Source organism: Amblyomma americanum, chromosome 4, assembly GCF_052857255.1.
Source record: "Amblyomma americanum isolate KBUSLIRL-KWMA chromosome 4, ASM5285725v1, whole genome shotgun sequence".
Lineage (NCBI taxonomy): Eukaryota > Metazoa > Arthropoda > Arachnida > Ixodida > Ixodidae > Amblyomma > Amblyomma americanum.
Window position 1 is genome coordinate 210,078,831 of NC_135500.1, and position 17,954 is coordinate 210,096,784.

The 17,954-nt window shown below is 42.5% G+C and overlaps 2 protein-coding genes across 7 annotated transcripts in view; one reads left to right on the top strand and one right to left on the bottom strand.

Moving 5' to 3' along the window:
• Window positions 1–1,155: 1,155 nt before the first annotated feature.
• HemK2 (HemK methyltransferase 2) lies at window positions 1,156–6,894 on the top strand. The gene is made up of 6 exons (XM_077663238.1): window positions 1,156–1,432; window positions 1,486–1,572; window positions 1,645–1,735; window positions 1,857–1,940; window positions 2,624–2,768; window positions 2,863–6,894. The coding sequence occupies exons 1-6, from the start codon at window positions 1,308–1,310 to the stop codon at window positions 2,979–2,981; spliced, it is 651 nt and encodes a 216-aa protein (XP_077519364.1). The 5' UTR covers window positions 1,156–1,307; the 3' UTR covers window positions 2,982–6,894.
• The window catches only part of LOC144129233 (uncharacterized), a 34,548-nt gene continuing 21,065 nt past the window's right edge, over window positions 4,472–17,954 (bottom strand). For 3 of the 6 annotated variants that reach the window (XM_077663236.1, XM_077663234.1, XM_077663232.1), the window contains 3 exons: window positions 15,135–15,236; window positions 9,252–9,312; window positions 4,472–6,863 (listed from right to left, as the gene is read on the bottom strand). In XM_077663236.1, the coding sequence (XP_077519362.1) occupies window positions 6,732–6,863; window positions 9,252–9,312; window positions 15,135–15,236 (295 nt within the window). In that variant the 3' untranslated portion in view covers window positions 4,472–6,731. Of the gene's footprint in view, window positions 9,113–9,251; window positions 9,313–15,134; window positions 15,237–17,365; window positions 17,399–17,954 lie in introns of all 6 variants that reach the window. The other 3 variants (XM_077663237.1, XM_077663235.1, XM_077663233.1) reach the window with 2 other exon arrangements.

A 17,954-nucleotide genomic window follows, 5' to 3' on the forward strand; every position in this document is an offset into this window, starting at 1 on the left:
ATAAAGGTGAAGTCAAGGGCCTGAAAAATTATAGGTTGATTATATTACTAGTTGTGGTATTCAGGTATTTACTAAGGTATCTACTAACAGAATCGTAGCTACGTTGGACCTCAATGAACCAACAGGCTGACTTCTGGAATAAGTACCAATATTCGTGCATCAATCAGATTATAGACAAACGAGCAGAATATTAATCCTTATACAGAGACTTCATACATTAGGAAAATAAGAGCTTATTCTGTCGAAACATCAGCTCTTATGTGAGCATTGCACAACCAGCGCGTGCAGCTGTAGGAAGCACATGTAGATGTGTTAAAAGGTATCTTCAGGCGCTGTGCAGTGACTGGTCCACCGCAGAAGAAATGAGAAAGGTGATCGGAGGCAGTGACATCTCCATTGTATTTAATTGATTTAATTGCATCTTCACAAGATATATATATCTTCCGCGGTGGTTCAGTGGTTATGGCGCTCGGCTGCTGACCCGAAAGACGCGGGTTCGATCTCGACCGCGGCGATCGAAGAGGCGAAATTCTAGAGGCCCGTGTGCTGTGCGACGTCAGTGCACGTTAAAGAACCGCAGGTGGTTGAAATTTCCGGAGCCATTCCCTACGGCACCCCTGACAGCCTGAGTGTCTTTGGGACGTTAAACCCTATAAATCATAAGTTATTTCTTGTTCACTGATTTGACTGTAAAACATTTTATTCGCCGGAAAGAGCTTGGTGGTCGCGTTAAGTGGTCGGCAGTGCATAGCCGTCTACGACTTTGTCAGCCCACTCCACCACCAGAATTTGCGTTCTGGGGTCACAGCTAGCCAGCAAGGCCTCCCACCGCTCGAGAGAAGGAGCGGTAACTAGATCACCCGGAGGTGACTCTGTTTGACAATTCCACAGGATGTGATCCTGTTCACTGTAAAGAGAGTAAACAATCACTGTTGAATTTGCCGCGTTTTCTGACGGGAAGGATCTGAAGTTGCGACGAGTAAAAGTAAATGAAAACAGTTTTTTTTTGCATGTCGGGGAATTCAAAATACATCAAGGCATATATTTACAGCGTTAGGAAAATTTGACATTTATGGGCTGAATGTGACAAGCTGACGAGAGGTAGGCGGTGCTTCACTAATTTTAGCCCTTTCACGATATTGTGCTGCCCACACTGGTGTAAACAAACGCCGGGCGCGTGGTAAATCTATAGGATGCCTAGAATAAAAATCTGCGCGTTGTTTTGTTAGCGTCGCGAAAAGGTATAGAGCCGCGAGTAGTTCTTTGGGGTTTTGTGAGCGTGGTGGCGCAGAACTTACTCCAGTAGCATGGAAACACCAGTTGTCAGTTCGTTTACCGAAAGTGAAGCAGCCAGCGTGTATGAGCCAGCAGAGGACAGTTTTCTTTTGATAGATGCGCTGGAAAAAAGTCTCTCTGAAATTCTACCCAGAAGGTAAGGCACAAAACACACTCGATATTGTTAAAAACACCGTGATCATTTTTCAGGCCGGCACTGTGCGTTGAAGTCGGTTCCGGCTCAGGAATTGTCAGCGCAGCCATTTCGAAAGCTTTAGGCAACAGCTGTTTCTGCATGTAAGTGATGTCATTGCGGGAGCATTGTTATCCTTCTTACATGTGCCAAAGATGCTGAACCTTTGTTTGCAGAGCAACTGACATAAATGAAAATGCTGCTTCGATGACGAAAACAACTTGTGAAAGGAACGGAGCACATACTGACGTCGTAGTGAACGATCTCGTGAGCAGTTAGCATGTCTGGCCCGTTTCCTATACGCCTCACCATGAACGTTCCATAGCATGCGTAGTTATGGCTTAAAACGAATAGTGTTACTCATTGGGTATTTTGCTGATGCTTTCAGGTAGAATGCCTTGCTGACCGCCTGCGCAACCAAGTTGATCTTCTGATCTTCAATCCACCGTATGTTGTAACGCCATCCGAAGAGGTAACATCTATTGTCTGGGAGCTCCTTTTGTATTCTGCATTCTGTGATCGACATTGTGAAGTGCTTATGAAGGAACTTTTCTGTTGAACTTTAGACCAGCACAAATGGCCTAGCCCCGGCTGTTGATAGCCTTTCAGGGGCAGCTTTATGCAGGTTGCGTTTTCGAGCCCATTTGAAAGTAGGAGACGTCATGGCTTCCCTTGTTACGTACAATAAATTAATACGAAAACTGTGGTGCACACGTCAATTTTTCTTCCCTGTGATTGTTCCCAAATTGTTTCCAAGCTGCACATATTGCATTGACAGCACACCTACTTGCCCCTGTGCTAGGTAGGCAGGCTGTGGAGACAGCTTTGCTTGCTAAATCGTCATGCCGTTTATTCAGTGGTTTTGTTTTTTGGAGGCAAGCATGCATATAAACAATGTAGGATATATGTTCCCTTCCTTTTTACATTTTAAATAACATCCTTCCATTGCAGTCTCACTGCTAGAAAGCAAGATTACCATTTTTACGACCAGGAATCCAAACAGTCTAAGCTACTGAAAGGTTATGCAGCTTCCTTGTATGATCACAAAGTTATACTCTGTATCAAAGAATGTAAGCTTGACAGATGCAAAGTACCTCTACTAATAGCACCGTTTTGGAAGGCAATCACTTCTTAAACAATGTATCCATATTTCAGGTGCACAGTGACAAGCTGCTCACTCGATCCTGGGCTGGTGGCTTAAAAGGCCGTGAAGTCATGGACAGGCTGGCTCCATACATACCTGAAATGTTGAGTGATCATGGCCTGTATTTTCTGCTAGTCATCAAACAAAATGACCCAGGTATGGCTTCTGTGTGTACAACTGATACTTTCCTTGTATCATGCAGACCTGTAGTGAACATTAGTGAGTGAACAGTTCAGTTTTCATTTTACAGGTGACGTTTGCAAACTGATGTCCACACACGGCCTACGAGGAGAAACTGTCATTGCACGGCGATGTGGAGCAGAGTCGCTCAGCGTTTTGCGGTTTGAAAAATTCAAGAAAAATTCTTGACACACAAGGCCTGCTTTGCTACTTTTGAGTAATATCTCAACCCCAGGAGTTCTACATATTCGCTTGCATCACTCTTCACACGTCATTTGTGCGTCAGCCGTCATGCCAAGCTGCTCAGGAGCAGACAAGCTTTGTGCATTGATGAAGAAAGATGTACAGAGTCGATCACACATGTCTAGAGCGCTCGTGCGGTGTGCTGCGGAGAAAGTGAAGTCAAATCTTATCGCAGCTGCTTTACTGAGGTCAAGGCGCTGGTGCGTGAGCATTTCACATGAATATTAGGCTGCTCTCTAGCGCAAGTATTATCAATGAAAGTAAATACCTACTTTATAATTTCGCTTTATTTCCACCGAACTGCACCGCTCGAGCGCTCTAGACTAGCGCGATCGACTCTGTACTTCATGAAACACAAGTACGCATAATTGTGTTAAATCTGTTACTTTGTTGTGTCCTGTGTTCTTTGCGCAAGGGCATTATTTGTTAGATAATTCATCTGTGTACAATAGCATGGCGTTGTGTTCAGGAGCCGCCGGGGTGGCTCAGCGGTTATGGTGCTCAGCTGCTGACACAAAAGACGCGAGTTCTATTCCGGCCACGGCAGTCGAATTTTGATGGAGGCGAAATATTTCTAGAGACCCATGTACTGTGCGATTTCAGTGCATGCTAAAGGACCCCAGGTGGTCGAAATTATCCAGAGCCTTCCGCTATGGTGTCCCATAGCTCGAGTCGCTTTGGGACATTAAACCCCATAAACCATAAGCCATGATGTTCAGACAAACAAGAAAAAAGACTAGGGACAAAGAAACACTATAAACATGCAACTTAAGCACAAAACGACAAATACCCTGCTAGCATGGCATCCCTGGGATCTGGAAGGTGCAAGAGGATTAACCACGGATTAACCAGGTGAACTGTGACATCATGGCAATCAGCCAACAACACTGCTGTGTTCAAGTTGTTTCCCACTACAGAGAACGCAGTACTCGAGTCATGCAGACCTCTTCTTCTCCCATTTTTTTGTGCTGTGTGAATGGACTAACTTTCTCAGATTTGTTTGTTCATAAGATGGACAGGGTTTTTCTGCAGAGATGCAAATACCACAGAGTCCTCATTTTACAATGCAGGCTGCCTTCTAACTGTTATGTTAGCAAATGCTGCTGTAGTTTTGTTATGGAAGGACCACCTCTGTAACCATTGCAGCTGACTTTGTGTAGACAAGAAACATTGAATCGCTGCTCTTCAATCTGTCCATTCAGAGGTAGCAGGACCACACGAATTCAAAGTTAGCAGTTCGCAAAGCATTTGCAACTTTCAGAGCACTTCAGCTTGGTCAACACAGTATGCATGAAATGTATCGTAGCACTTGTGTCAGCCAGCAACAGCTTGTGATTTATCACAGGTGATGGACTGCAAGTTTGTAACAGTTATCAAGACTACTGGAATGCGTCTGCCGAGCACAACGAAAACTAGTAAAAGCACACCACACCACGGACACACCAAACAAGCTTTATTTTTGAATAGGAAGCATTCCAAAGAGAATTCGGGAGCATCACTTTTGTTGACATGTCACTTCTGTAGCTATATTACACTGAAACTGGGTGCATAAGAAGGTGAGACATGTTCCACAATCCACACCTGTGCACTTTTCCTTGAATCTCCCACCCTTCACACATCTGTAGGAAGTACACAAAACGAAAACAACTTGCAGGCTGCTATACACTAAAACAAACAGCTTCATTTACAGCTTGCGCTTCTCACAAGACAGATGTACAAAACCCAAGGACTTTTCATATGTAACACGTGACAGTGACGTACATGTTATGCAAAGAAATTAGTCGCAGGCAAGGAAACAGTTTCTGGAGTAAGAACATGCTTATCAGCAAAAGAGTTCCCAAAATATAACTTTAAAAAAAGTATAAGAAGTACGTATCACCACACTGTTGCAACTAAAAAATAAACAGAACAATGTGTACTACTACTTCCTTTCAGCAGCAGTGCTGACTGCTGCCACCGGACCAAAAAGTCCAAAGTTGCACTGTAGAGTAAAGCTCCAGATTGGAAGCAGTGGAGTTATATAGTTCAGCATAGTTGATTTCACAGTGGTTGAGATTGTTGCATTTTAAAGCACGATTTTTTTCATGTAGCAATTGCATGATTACACTTGAGGAATTCAAAAGTGGAAAGGTCACAATGTGGAGCTACTGTGTGAGGAACATTTTACTTCCATTAGAGGTGCTTGAACCACAAGGCAGCCACATATCACTCCAGTGGGTTGCACGTTGTGCAGCATAATATATGTTTCGTACATTACACATGGCAAATATCACCCTTATAACCGTGTGTTGTGTCAATCACAGTCTCTCTTCCTTGGTTATTGAAGACAATACGCAGTCTTGCAGGTTATCCAGTTTCATATGTTCATTATTGATCATATAGAGTTCTTACTCGTCATGCTATGTGTGCACACAAAAATATAGATTGCACAGCTCGGAAAATAGGGCTTTCATGCACAAGAAACGGGGTAGGTGGTGGTGGGTGTTCCGCTTTTCTTTGCAGCCAATTGTTTTAGCTCGTACAATATTCATGTTCGGTCTTTTGGCTCATCTAAAAGTGCAAACTTGTTATTCCCCAAGCAGCTCTGCATTGCAACTGGTTTGTATTGTCTTAGCTGTAGTGGGCTCAACACCTAGCAGCTGAATGGCCTGGTAGGACAGAAATGTGCAACCATATATATCGATGTCAAGATTTCATTGCCTGCAGAGCATGCTGTCAAGTCCCTTTGAGACAAACTCTGCTCAGCAATGCTGACTAATAATGTGATCATATAGTTGAAGGAGAATTTCGTTTAGGTGTGCACAATACCAAAATAAAGACCATTTGACTTATGTACATGGGGCCGTCAAGAACATGGAAAACAACAAATGATAGTAGTAGTAGACAGGACATACACTACTTTGTTCCATCCTTAACTACCGTGATTTCAAAGAATTTATACCAACTCGCCAGACAGTTCACATTGATTGTGCGCACTTGTTAATGCGAGCTTTTGCAGTGCCACATGTGCATAACAGAACAGATTTGTGTGTACAGATTCCATCCAGCATAACAAAGCAGTAGTGAATTGACTGTGGCCTTAAGTGCAACAAAGTTGGGTGCACTTTACTCCTTGGATGCAGCAACAGTTTTGAAAGAAGCACAGTGACGGCAAGCACTTATAATAGGAGGACATGTGCGCCTGCATGATGTACCATTCACAAATTGTAACCCCAACTGAACAGTTGACTGGAGGTGTACTGTACGATTTCCAAAGAATTCTTGCACAGCACCACACAAAGGTTTCCCTGCAAACTCGCTTGTTTCATTCCTACCTCACTAGCATTGTTATGCTGAGCTGGCAGGTTTAGCAGATTTCCAGCCAGCATATCATTTTTGTCTCAAAGAAAGCCTACTGCAACTCCAAAATGGTGCACGCGTCTCTCTTGGGGCTATTACATCAGCTGTTGCAAAGAATATAAGCTGCTTATGCCCAAGGGGTCATGCTGCTCGTTAATGTTGCTGCGGTGCCACAGGTAAGTCGATATAGTTTCCAGGCCCCTTCTATTCCAAACTTTCTACTATAATGACAAACCAGGATGCAGTAATGCCTGCACACAGAAGATACCCAGAGATTGGGGAATTTTTTTTCTTAAAAGAAAAAAAAAAAAAACGAGGGAGAATACCCAAGTCTATTCCACCAAGCAGTTCTTTCTTTTAGGACAATGGCTTCTTTTCCTCGGAGATGGGACTTGTCACAGGCGTTGCCAAGGTAGATGTATTGCTTGGGTGGCTGTTGAGTGCATCCTCAAAACTGTTGACGCTGCTGCTACGTGAGGACACCTTGGACTGTTGAAGCAGATGGGTTGTTTGAAGGGGGGACAAGAAAAAAAGGAATGGAGCAGGGAGATGATGTGCAAGGCCAGTTTTAGGAGAAAAAAAAAAAACGGACAGGCTCACTTTATCCAGCATTCTGAAGTCCATCAGTGTTATTGCAAAAATAAAATGAACTAGGCTCCGAATTCAGATGGCTCCGGAGCACAATATTTACAACAGACAATGGTGTTTTTTTCTCCTCTTGTATGCAAGCTGGAATCGGCATAGTATAATATAGTGCTGCAGATGACATTAAGAGCATATCAATTCACTATATGTTCACTAGACAACACCACCTATTTTGCCACTGGTGCTCAATCAGGCAAACAGGTGGCACCATCAAGCCAGCATCTGCCACTTGGCCTAAAGTATTCTCATTTAGGAGACACCCACTACATTGATCCTGATGGCCGTACACTTGCTTTAAATTTTTTTTTTTTCAGTGAAAACAGCGTGGCATCACGACTAGTGCATGCACAAACCAAAAATAATCAGCTGCTAATATGACAAAGTGCATGCAAATATAATAATCACTCGTGTCGTAGTGCATTGTGTGGCCCCATTAGATTCCTTGGTGGCCATGTCCTTCTATTCAGATGCTTTAATTTATCAAATGATTTTGAGCAGCAGCAGCCTGCATTAGGTTTGGTGAAAACTTGCGAAAAATGGAGGCACAGTGTAAATAAGCACCAAATGCCTTCCCATGGTCCTCAAGCTCTGTGCATTTGTGAAAGCAAAGCTTTGCGCCAAGAAAAACTTGTTAGCAGTCATAATACATAGGCTAAAGGCCTGTGCTTTTGATGTGAGAACACTGCCTGTTGTGCTGACTGTGTGTCCAGGTGACAAGACACCTTAGCCTTGTGCCTTTTGCACAGCATACATAAACTGCAGCCAAGAGCACCGAGCAGTTTTTTTTTTTTTTTTTTTGCAGTGCCCCTAATTATCCATGACATCTACGACAGACAGCTCGCATTACTTAGAGTTACTAAACAGGCTGCCTATGTGAGCTGGAGGTGGGCACAGGTCTGCCATATTTCTCTCCCAAGCATCCAAGTCGTGAGGGAAAGCTGCCACTTTTGCATGCAGGAGGCATGCTCGATGCATTGGTTAGAAAGGGTACCAGCTCAGTCCACTTATTTTTGTGTGCTGAACTTGCTTTATCGCAACCATAATACTGCTGCAGCGAGTCATTCAGCTTGTTAGTAATGCGTTGGCTGCATGAAAGCCTATATATTTACAAGTCATGAACAAAATACTCTGTGTGGATGGGTGGTGCCATCTGGCATAAGCGCCATAATTCTCAAGCGCTTTCTTTTCAAGACCAAGAAATCTTGTCACAAAATTGCATTTTTGACGCAAAAGTAGGTAATTTTTCAGTGGACATGTACACTTGGGCAGAATGCAATGCTACCAAGCATGAGAACCGTAGGTGAAACTATGGACTGTCAACAGCTAGTGCTAAACAGTGTGGAGGTGTTTTCTCTGTAATGCATGGATGCTTTAGAGCCATGCGATTGCGTTTGGTCAATGAAGGCAGAAGCGGCGCAGAAAAAACTGCTGCGAAACTCCGCCTCTCGTAGGAAGCCTATACACACTAACTCCAGCATTACTGATAGTATCAGCAAAGCTCCTCAGTACCAACAGCACCAGCTGTGAATGCAATTCAAACAGCTACCTGCAACTCGATCAGTTGTCTAGGTGCGTGAACAAAAAAAATGTCGCAAGTATTGGGTTGTTATGCAGTGCCGCTTAGCAACAGGATCGAAACATATACATATAGTCTAAAATCCAAGTGGCATGCAGTCAGAAGGATACCCAGACACAGGACAAGCAAAAGATAGGTGCAGGCTTTATTAACAAAGCAAGAGAAAAAAAAAGGAGGGGTGGAAGTCTGAAGCTAAATGCAGTAAAAAAAACGGGGGAGACAAGAGCCTCACCCTAAATGCACCACAGACATTGCTGCCTGACCACAAAAAGAATGCAACGCGTCATTCAGCCTGTATATGTTGGTAGGAACTTGGGGAGACTAATTGCTGCCGCACACGGGGGAGTGGACAAGCCAAACGAAACAGAAATGAAAAGAAAAAATACAGCCAGTTTTGCAAAAAAAAAAATGGCTTATATGCTATCACTCAAGCAGCCAGCATCTAGACTTCAAGAAGGGTGGTGCCCCAAGAGCTTCCTACGAAAACAAGCTACGCTTTGGCTCAAGAGATCGACTCCTGCAACGAAAGAAAGCACATAAAAGTAACATTACACCTAGGAGAGCAACAAAGCCAAAAGACTGATAACGTCACAAAACACAAGCAAAATAGATTAATTTTTGCAGGCAACCATATGGCATGGTGTCATTCCACGTACCTTTACATTGGTGTAGACGGACCCAACCTTCTCCTCAACAGACTTAAAAGCAGTAGAATTTCTGCAATGAAACAAAGGACAGAAAGAAGCAATGAAATTGTTGCTGCCCTAGCAGAAACCTAGTTAAATGCAGAGAGACGGACTGTTCTGTAATGCTTTCAGCAATGATACTAGGGCTGAACTACATCACAGCTCCCATCCCGTAGTTTTCTAGCAAGTACTGCACTAGACTGAAAAATGAATAAACAGAGCAAAGTAGTAGAAAAAGTAATGCTGATCTTATCTGGCTCACTCCTGATGCAACCTTTTTTTGCAACTGAAATACATTACTAAAGTGAAAATTTTCAAATATACGAATTGTCATTTTTGTGATACAGCCGTTTCCTTCCCTTCATCTAAGTGAAGTAAAATGCACAATTATATATTTCACGACTTTATGCCATGGTTCAAAATTACGCTGTGCTCAGCAGCCTCCACAGAACAGAATTAGAGGCCTTGCCTTGTTAATATGGACACTTTGGTTGCAAAGCAAAACTGACCATGCAGCAAATCATCCATAATAATGAAAAGAGGAGGAAAAAAATTTTTTTTTTTAAACTTCAAGATCAAGGTATGCTTTGGTGCACAATGTTTGACAGTGAAGTGAAAATTAGAAAATTTTGTTGAGCTCGAGGTGGACTTTCCTAGTAGCCATTATTTTTAATGTGGTGCAGTCTGGAGCATCTTGTGGTCTGTTAGATATGTGACGGCATCTCACGACATGGTCGTATTTCCTACCACAGATTTCCACATCCCACAAATGCTTGTACACATTTGTGCTCAACACAACATTCAGACGGTATCATGAGATGATAGAATTTTTTTCGCAGCCATTCATGTAATATGACAAGTGGTGATGCATGTGGACCAGCTGCCTTGGCAGTGTAAAGCATGCAAACAAAAAAATTTGGCTATCACTCAGGAATTTTCAGTTTCACACTGCCTTTCGCTGGTGTCCTGCACTAAAAGCAGAGGAACAGAGGTATCCGGTTGAGTCAGATGAGGTTAGTTCCAATTGCTATCCACATTAACGGTACAACAAAAACATGGGCTTTAATATTGTCCAGAAAACAGGTTTCCATTATAACGAGGCAGAAATGCAATGCAAAAGTTTTGTTGCCAGAAAAATTGTCGACAATTCGAGTTGTCCATACTGACAACAGCCTTTTTGCCAGAGCACGAGTGTATACCTGCCAGGCAAAATTATAACTCTCTCTGAACATGGCCACTTTTGTTGTGCTACCAAGGATTTTGCTTTCAATGCACGGAACATGCTATTACTCTTTTAGAATGTATCGCCTTTAATTTCATTTTGCATGCATGTTTTCTCTCTGTTTTGCCAACAGATTGTTTACACACTGCGCGATTCCCCCGGTAGATGAAAAGGCCAAATTCATCAATAATTCAGCTTCATGTATCAATGATTTTTCTTGATCCCCGACAGTTCACCTTAGCAGTTGTGAAGTACTGCAGCAAAGCAGCCTACTAAGCACACAATGCAATTGCACAATGTTACCAGGAGCTTAATAACATCATGGCATCATTTTTCTGCACCTTCATGTCTTGAACAATTGGCATTGCTGAACTCTCCACTATCCTTGAATGAGTACTAATAAAATGCTTCTATATCAAGAAAATGGGCATAGTGAGATTTTTAAGAGCAAAACAATGTTGTGAAATTTTGTTTGTACAGTTGTAATGCTTCCTGCAATTTGGGAGCGGATACCATGTAAACAAATCAGGAATGATTTTTATTTTCCGTATTGTTGTTCAGGGCACAACAATAAACTAACAGCTTCTTTCCATAAAACAGAGCCGTGTGAACACTGAAAAAACTTTAAATACTGTCCAGTTAAAACTACGATAACTGATGTTGATTTCTACAAATGGAAATGTATAGGGAGTACCTCAAAACCAAACTTACTCTGGCATCAACGCAAATAGTATGTAGAGTTGGACTCTATAAGCTTTCAATGCATCCAATGTGAACTAACAGAGGTTATCGCTTTGCACAGTAAAATATCATTAATTCGAACTTCAACGGGCTGGGAAAAATGTTCGAATTATCTGAAAGTTCGAATAATCGAATGACTCCAGAAAAAACTCAAGGATAGCTTGCATCGTGGTACCTTTATTTTTATTAAATGGGTGCCTGATTCTGAGATGAGAACAGCGCGGCAATGACTTTTTCACATTCCCATCAACGCTTTATTGCGTGCACGCTGTCGGGTGAATCGAAGCAGAATCATAAGGGCCTCCCACATCCTTCACAGTGCAACGAGGTAGAGCTCCACCACTACCGCGTCCATAGAGTTTCGTACTGTACACTAGAGGGAAAGCTGGCGGCTTTTCATTTCATCCACCAGGGACGTCCGAGGCATGCTGGGAAGACAGCACGCCGGATTGACCTCTAGTGGCTTGTTGACTGTGCTACGGATTGGATTTTTTCGGTTGTTCAGTTTTGTGTTCACCAAAGTAGGTTTTGCCGATGTTTTGTGCGCTTTGTGGTTTTGTAGTGCAGCTATGCACGCAGTTCATTTGAGATGCGGAACATCCGAAGGCGCTTGACTCGAAGTGAGCTGAGCACAGTGTCTGGTGCCTGCTAGGCCTAAAGTCCGTTTGCTTCCTTAATGGGAGTCATTTACACAGCAAGCTGGGTTTTGCTCAGCAGGAACCTGTGCTACCTGTGCACAGAAATGTGAAAGAAGGGAACAAGATTTTTTGTGAACTAAATACTCAGCAGTCTGCTGCTGTGACCACTTTACAGATTTCTCATAAGAGTGTCGGAGACACTTTAGAAGCGCAAGTACTTCAACAGTGCAACTTATGCTAGCCGTAGTCGCTGAGGATTGCGTTTGGTTCATTTCGAAGACTGGCAGTGGCCGTGCATTGCATGCAGGAACGACTTCCACTTCATGAATTAAACCCAAATACCCACATGTTGCACATGTCAGCATGAACACGGCCGTCACTTACTTGTGGTAGGGGAGGTTTGCACTTCCTAATTCATGTTTTTTTTTTTGCAAAATCTGTAAGCACTGCGCCAGGACATGGCGAGCGCCGGCACTTTTGCGCACAAACTAGTTTCTTACAGAAAAGCAGGGGCTCGGACAAGTTTCTCATGGTACAAACATAGCCTATATACGGACATAGGGCATGTCCCGCAATAGCAGACGTCAATGAAATGTTCGTTTTTCACAATGCAAAAACAGTAGCTTCTACAGTGTAGTATTTTAAGCGCTAACAATTTTTTTTACAGAATACTCGCTATGAAAAGCGTGCCTGTTAAACGCAAAAAATTATTTTCTATGGTTAGCTATATTTGGCGGCATGAAGAGAATGCCCTCTCTTGCCATTCTCTCTCCATGATCAAATTCGGTGATCGTTTAGGCCTGTGTGCTTCTCTGCTCATTTATTGCAATGTACAGTAAACATATTTTTATTAGAGCAGATATTTATTATAAAACAATGCTTCCTTGCAACACGTAATTTGCAAAAATTTTTATTTCTGCAGTCGTAGTTATGTTTCAGGGCCAAGCCAAGTACGCTATGCTGTCTTCCAGACATTCCCACGGTGGATGAAGTGCTCTTTAAGAAACTCGCCTACACGATGGTACCAGCTTCCCCTTATCTAACATTTATCATTTATCAACTTGCTGAAGGTGTCGCACCCATCTTAAGTGGCACTGTAGCGTGTGAGGAGGCCTCGCCACACTAACAGCGAATAACACGTGACAAGTAATCCGTTTTGGCGCTCTTGTGGGAGAACAAAGCCACGCGGACTCAAGCGAAGAAAACTGAACTGAAACCGTGGGGACAAAAAAGAAATGGGGGGAGAAAACATCAGCAATGCTCCAATCAGCGTCCAGAACGGTGCAGCAAAACTTGCGACGTCGTATCTGCGGTGTGCTTGGGGCACTTGCAAGAGGAAGATGACGGCAACAAAACCAAAATTCAAGGACAGTGCATCGTTCCCGTCACCCACGAGGTGGTTGGCGCGATAGACGTGCTGGGGCGGCTCACGAGCTCGCAAAAGATGCGCGTAACGCCGTTGCTGCTGGCGAAGAAAGGGCAGAAAAAGCATTTTAATTGCAAATAAAGGCTTTTCCTGTCAGTTATCCACAGCGCGTTTTTCGCAGTTTCTGAGCCTGCTAGGAGGTGAATTTCAATGTTGCAAATTTTAATATTACGAACTAAACTGCTGATTTTACAGACTTCATTAAATCGAGGTTTGACTGTACTTCAAATTTCATTCAATTTCAGGTAAAAATAGCCAGAATAGTTTTAACCGCCACTGGCTGATACTAGGGACCACAATGTATCCAGAGTTTTCCACAAACACAACACTTACAGATCAGACATGGTCCGCTATTTTGGTGAGAACGATCAGTTTCCATCCAAATTTTAAAACTCATCAACCGCACGTACAGAGAAATAAAGAGTATAAACTTCAAATTTCTGGGCACACAGTGGCTGTTTGTTCAGGTTGTAACAGCAAATGCTTACATGTTCGTAGCGAAACCCAGTTATATAAGGAGGCCCTGAAATGATGCCATGCTACCAGTTAAACACGCAGAACAGTGCCGAGCGGGCTATGCACTGTGTACTGGTCTTGAAAAATCCACTACACAGGACAAACCAAATACCGATGCAGCAACAAGGACATTTCCAGCAAGTATCTAATTTGAGAGACTTCAAACTTCCTTAATTACAACTTCAGGTTATTCAGGCACTCTGCATGTCTAGAATAAAGCTAGTTTCAAACACAATAAGTTATCAGCAAATTTTAGACAGTTTACCTTAACCATCTATGATTAGGTGTGCCAAGCTACCAGCATGGATTGGAATTTTGACTGATGCTGCATCCTCCAAGACATCTGCTGCTTACTAATAGGGCTCGGAATATGCCACTGCATTTAAAAGTAGAATTGTCATTGTAAGCACAGTATTGCAGTGTGCCAGAAACACACAGCAATAACTGCACCATAAAGCGTTTTGTTGCCTATGTAGAATCCCTTTAAGACGAACTTGGAGGGACCAAGAAAACTTAAAGGTGCCCCCAAGAAGTATGGGTGAGCATGCCTGGTGTGCCCAAATATATTTTAGACAAACACACATAATGAAATAGCCTTGCAGCGAAAAGATAATTGCAAAGGAGGATTTATTGTAGTATGCATGACCAAAAGCAATAAAGACATGACATGCTCACATGATCCCTCTCAAAAACGCCATTGTTTCTTTTTTGTTTCTCCTGCTTCTTTTTCAGCAACCCCTTTTCAGTTTTCTTTTTCCGCCTTTTGCCTTATCCTTGGTTTCCTTTGCTCCTCACCCCATCTAGCTGAGTGGCACATGCTTCATGATTGTATAATCATCCTTTCTTTTCTCAGTCCTTTTTCTGTTCTGGAGCACAGCTGTTTTGCCAATTCTATGGGCAGGACACCCTTGCACCTATGCACCTTTTCATCCACCGGCACCTTTTCATCCACCGGAGTCGCCAAAATTCAGTCACCGCAAAAGTTTGTCTTAACTAAGAAGCACACACCAAGAATTCCAAGAACATCCGAGAAGCCACCTTTACCAAGTTCGTCTTAACAGGAGTCTAACCACTCTAAGGTAAGCAGCTGGCCCCACAACCTTATCCTGAATGTAGATTTTAAACCTACAGGCCAGCAATTCGACACCGCTCTTTGTTACCCACCCTCCTTTCTATGTGCAGTTTTGATGGCTGTGACGTAGCTAGAATGAAACCTTCACCGCAATGCTTATCTCGGTTAGATTCACTTCTCAAAGACCATGAAATGACACTTCTGAACATTCCAAGCATGAAGAAGAGGACTGCATTACTTCATCTCTCCCAGTTTCTTGGACATGCTGGCACCCAGGCTGCCTAGGGCAGTAGTGGTCTTCTCTCCAGCAGTTTTGATTGTGGCACTAGTCTTCTGGTAGCTGCACGAGGGGGGGGAAAAGGACACAAAAGAAAACAGGATCAGATAATTGTGACAACCAATCCTAAGTCATCAATGACAGGCATTATTCTGTATTGTCAGGGTTTTAAAATAAACGATTATTGCTGCATGCAAAGTGTCAACCTTTAGCAGCATGCATCAAAGGAAGATTAATCACACAACATAAGACTTAGTATAGTAGACATGCTAAGAACCTCTAAATACTGTAAACGACTTATTTTTCACGAGCTCAATATTTCCAGAGTATTATATTAAGCAAAGCAGAGGCAATGGGCCCCTTAGTGCTCCAGCCCAATTTATTTGCAGGACTAATTTTCATGAGGTCAATGTTATTTGTGAATAACGTGAAAATTTGGATCTAAAAAAATTCAACCGTTTACACTAGATTAGTCATTCATTACCTGTGCAACATATAGGCTACCTATCTGCAACAGTCTTGACAACTACGTGGCACATCTTCACATGCAGTGCAACCTGTTAAATAATCATTTTTCACCTGTAGTACAAGAACATGTCTTGAAGGTCAGTCGTGCGCATAAATTAACAGCACACTATAAGCAAACTTGCAGCAAAATACAGGCTCAAATTAGTAACTGCAAGGCAGCTCATAAGCCTTCATAGCGCTTTATACTGTAGTTGGTTTACTAAGGCTCATTGCAGAAGTGCAGTCTTCATAAAAGAAAAAGAATTACTATGCCATCATATAACACTTGACCAAATTGTGTTTCATTTACAGTTTTTGTCATCTTGTATTTCTGGGTACATTTAAAATTCAGTTAAAAGTATTTTTTGATGTTTGTATTTGAATGTTTGTATCTCTATGCTCTTTTCTAACGGCGGATCTCCTGTGCATCCGCTGGCTTTGGGACTTCCTACTGTATTTATCAAATGTGTGTGCATTTTTCTTGACTGATTAATAAACCGATCCTAATTAAACGTTATCATATAAAGATGACCCGATGTAAGCGGTTCGCGTATATAAGATGTTCCAATAACTAGGCATGCAGTAGTTGTTCAAAGAACAACTGAAGTGCACACATTCAAATAACGAATGTTCCATCCTGCCAAGATGCAAGTCTTAATGTTAGGAGTGTGCAGATGCAGGCAGCCAACCAAATTTAATTACCAGTGAAAAAAACAAAAACAAATTGAAGCTGTAATAAACCAGGGCAAATTTTTTAAAAACTAGTACGAGATTTTTGTGGAAGCAGTATAGCTTTCCTTTGTAGCCTTATGGCTGCGCCTGGGTGGATGCCAATGAGTAATTACTCCTTATTACAAATCTACTCCACCATGGGGGATTCCTCTACACAGCTGACCAATAAACAGGCAGCTATTACAAACAGCGCTACATCATCAAGTACTCAGGTTCAGTTTTCCAAAGCCACACTCAAATGAGAAGCCTGACTGTTGGGGCTGATGCAATGAGTGCCAACCACGTGTGTTATCTTCACAGAGTGACTTTCAAGACTATGTACTGAGTCATGCCATAGTCCTTGAGCATTGTTCTAGCCAATGATTTCCCTTCGTTTTGTTTTCAGGCAGTAATTTGTTGCCTGCCAGTGTAAGGCTGTTCGTGGCAGGTGTTCAGTCTGCCAATAAAATGCAGGCAAGCTTCCCTAAACTTAGAAAACCATTGATAAACATTTGGTATTCCTTGCAATGTCTCAGTGCAAAACCATTTGTGAGCCCATACACTGATGATTACATTACAGGCACCTGAATGGTGTTTCATATAAAATAAACCGACATGCGATTTAGTAAATAGCTTTGAAAGCAAAATCATGCATGCACTATTTCCAACAATGTCTTCCTGTCAAACAACCTACATGCTACACTATGATTTAGTAAATCCAAGCATAAAAATGTCTCTTGGCAAATACGCCGCTTTGTGCAAGCTCTTCAGGTTACATGTCTCTTAGCAAATATGCAGCTCTGTGCAGGCTCTTCAGATTACAGTAACAGTTCACAAGGACTAACGTTTCGACATCCCTAAAAAGGTGTCATGTCAAATAGCCTTGTAAAACATATTCATGTCACCCAATGACCAAAATCCCAAAGCAGATGCCGAGAAACAAGCAGAAAGGAGAGAAAGAGAGCCCCACATACGTGGTAGAGTTAAAGATGCCCGGGAAGCTTTGACTGAGCGCACAGACATGCGAAGAAAACATGATCACATTATAAGCAGGCAAGTTAATGAAGTGAGAGCAGCAGACAGGCACAACAAGTCAGGGAATTAAAAGACCTCTGACAGAGAACCCACGAGCTAATTCATACTCCCCAGAGTAGGACGGAAGCAATGCATCAGCAAGGTGCTCAGGTAGAGGGTTAATGCCATGGTCCAGAGAAACAATCGACTTTCAAGCAACTGGGTACCATACATCTGAGTATTAGCATGAGCAGAAAGAGTGCACAAATGGATGAAAACAGTGCACAAAATTGGGGCAAAAAGGAGAAAAGCAAAGCAACGCCCACACTGAGAGGTCGCTTTCACAATGCACGATTTACAAAAGGGAGGCGACTGCATTTGAAGTTCAGATTTTGCAGTCATACAAGGATGTGAAGCTTTGTATTCAAAGAATGTCAAATAGCGATTCGAAGTCCACTGACTCCAAGGATAAAATGTGTGCCCCCTTTAGATGTCAACATGTGTGAATAAACATCAGGACAAGCCATCAAGACCATTGAGATAAGCAAA

Bases quoted from the DNA above. Each gene is read 5' to 3' on its own strand.
- HemK2 (XM_077663238.1), top strand. From the start codon at position 1,308: ATGGAAACACCAGTTGTCAGTTCGTTTACCGAAAGTGAAGCAGCCAGC. The intron at 1,736-1,856 runs GTGAGCAGTTAG...TGATGCTTTCAG, and splicing joins ACGTCGTAGTGAACGATCTC to GTAGAATGCCTTGCTGACCG. The intron at 1,941-2,623 runs GTAACATCTATT...TCCATATTTCAG, and splicing joins TTGTAACGCCATCCGAAGAG to GTGCACAGTGACAAGCTGCT.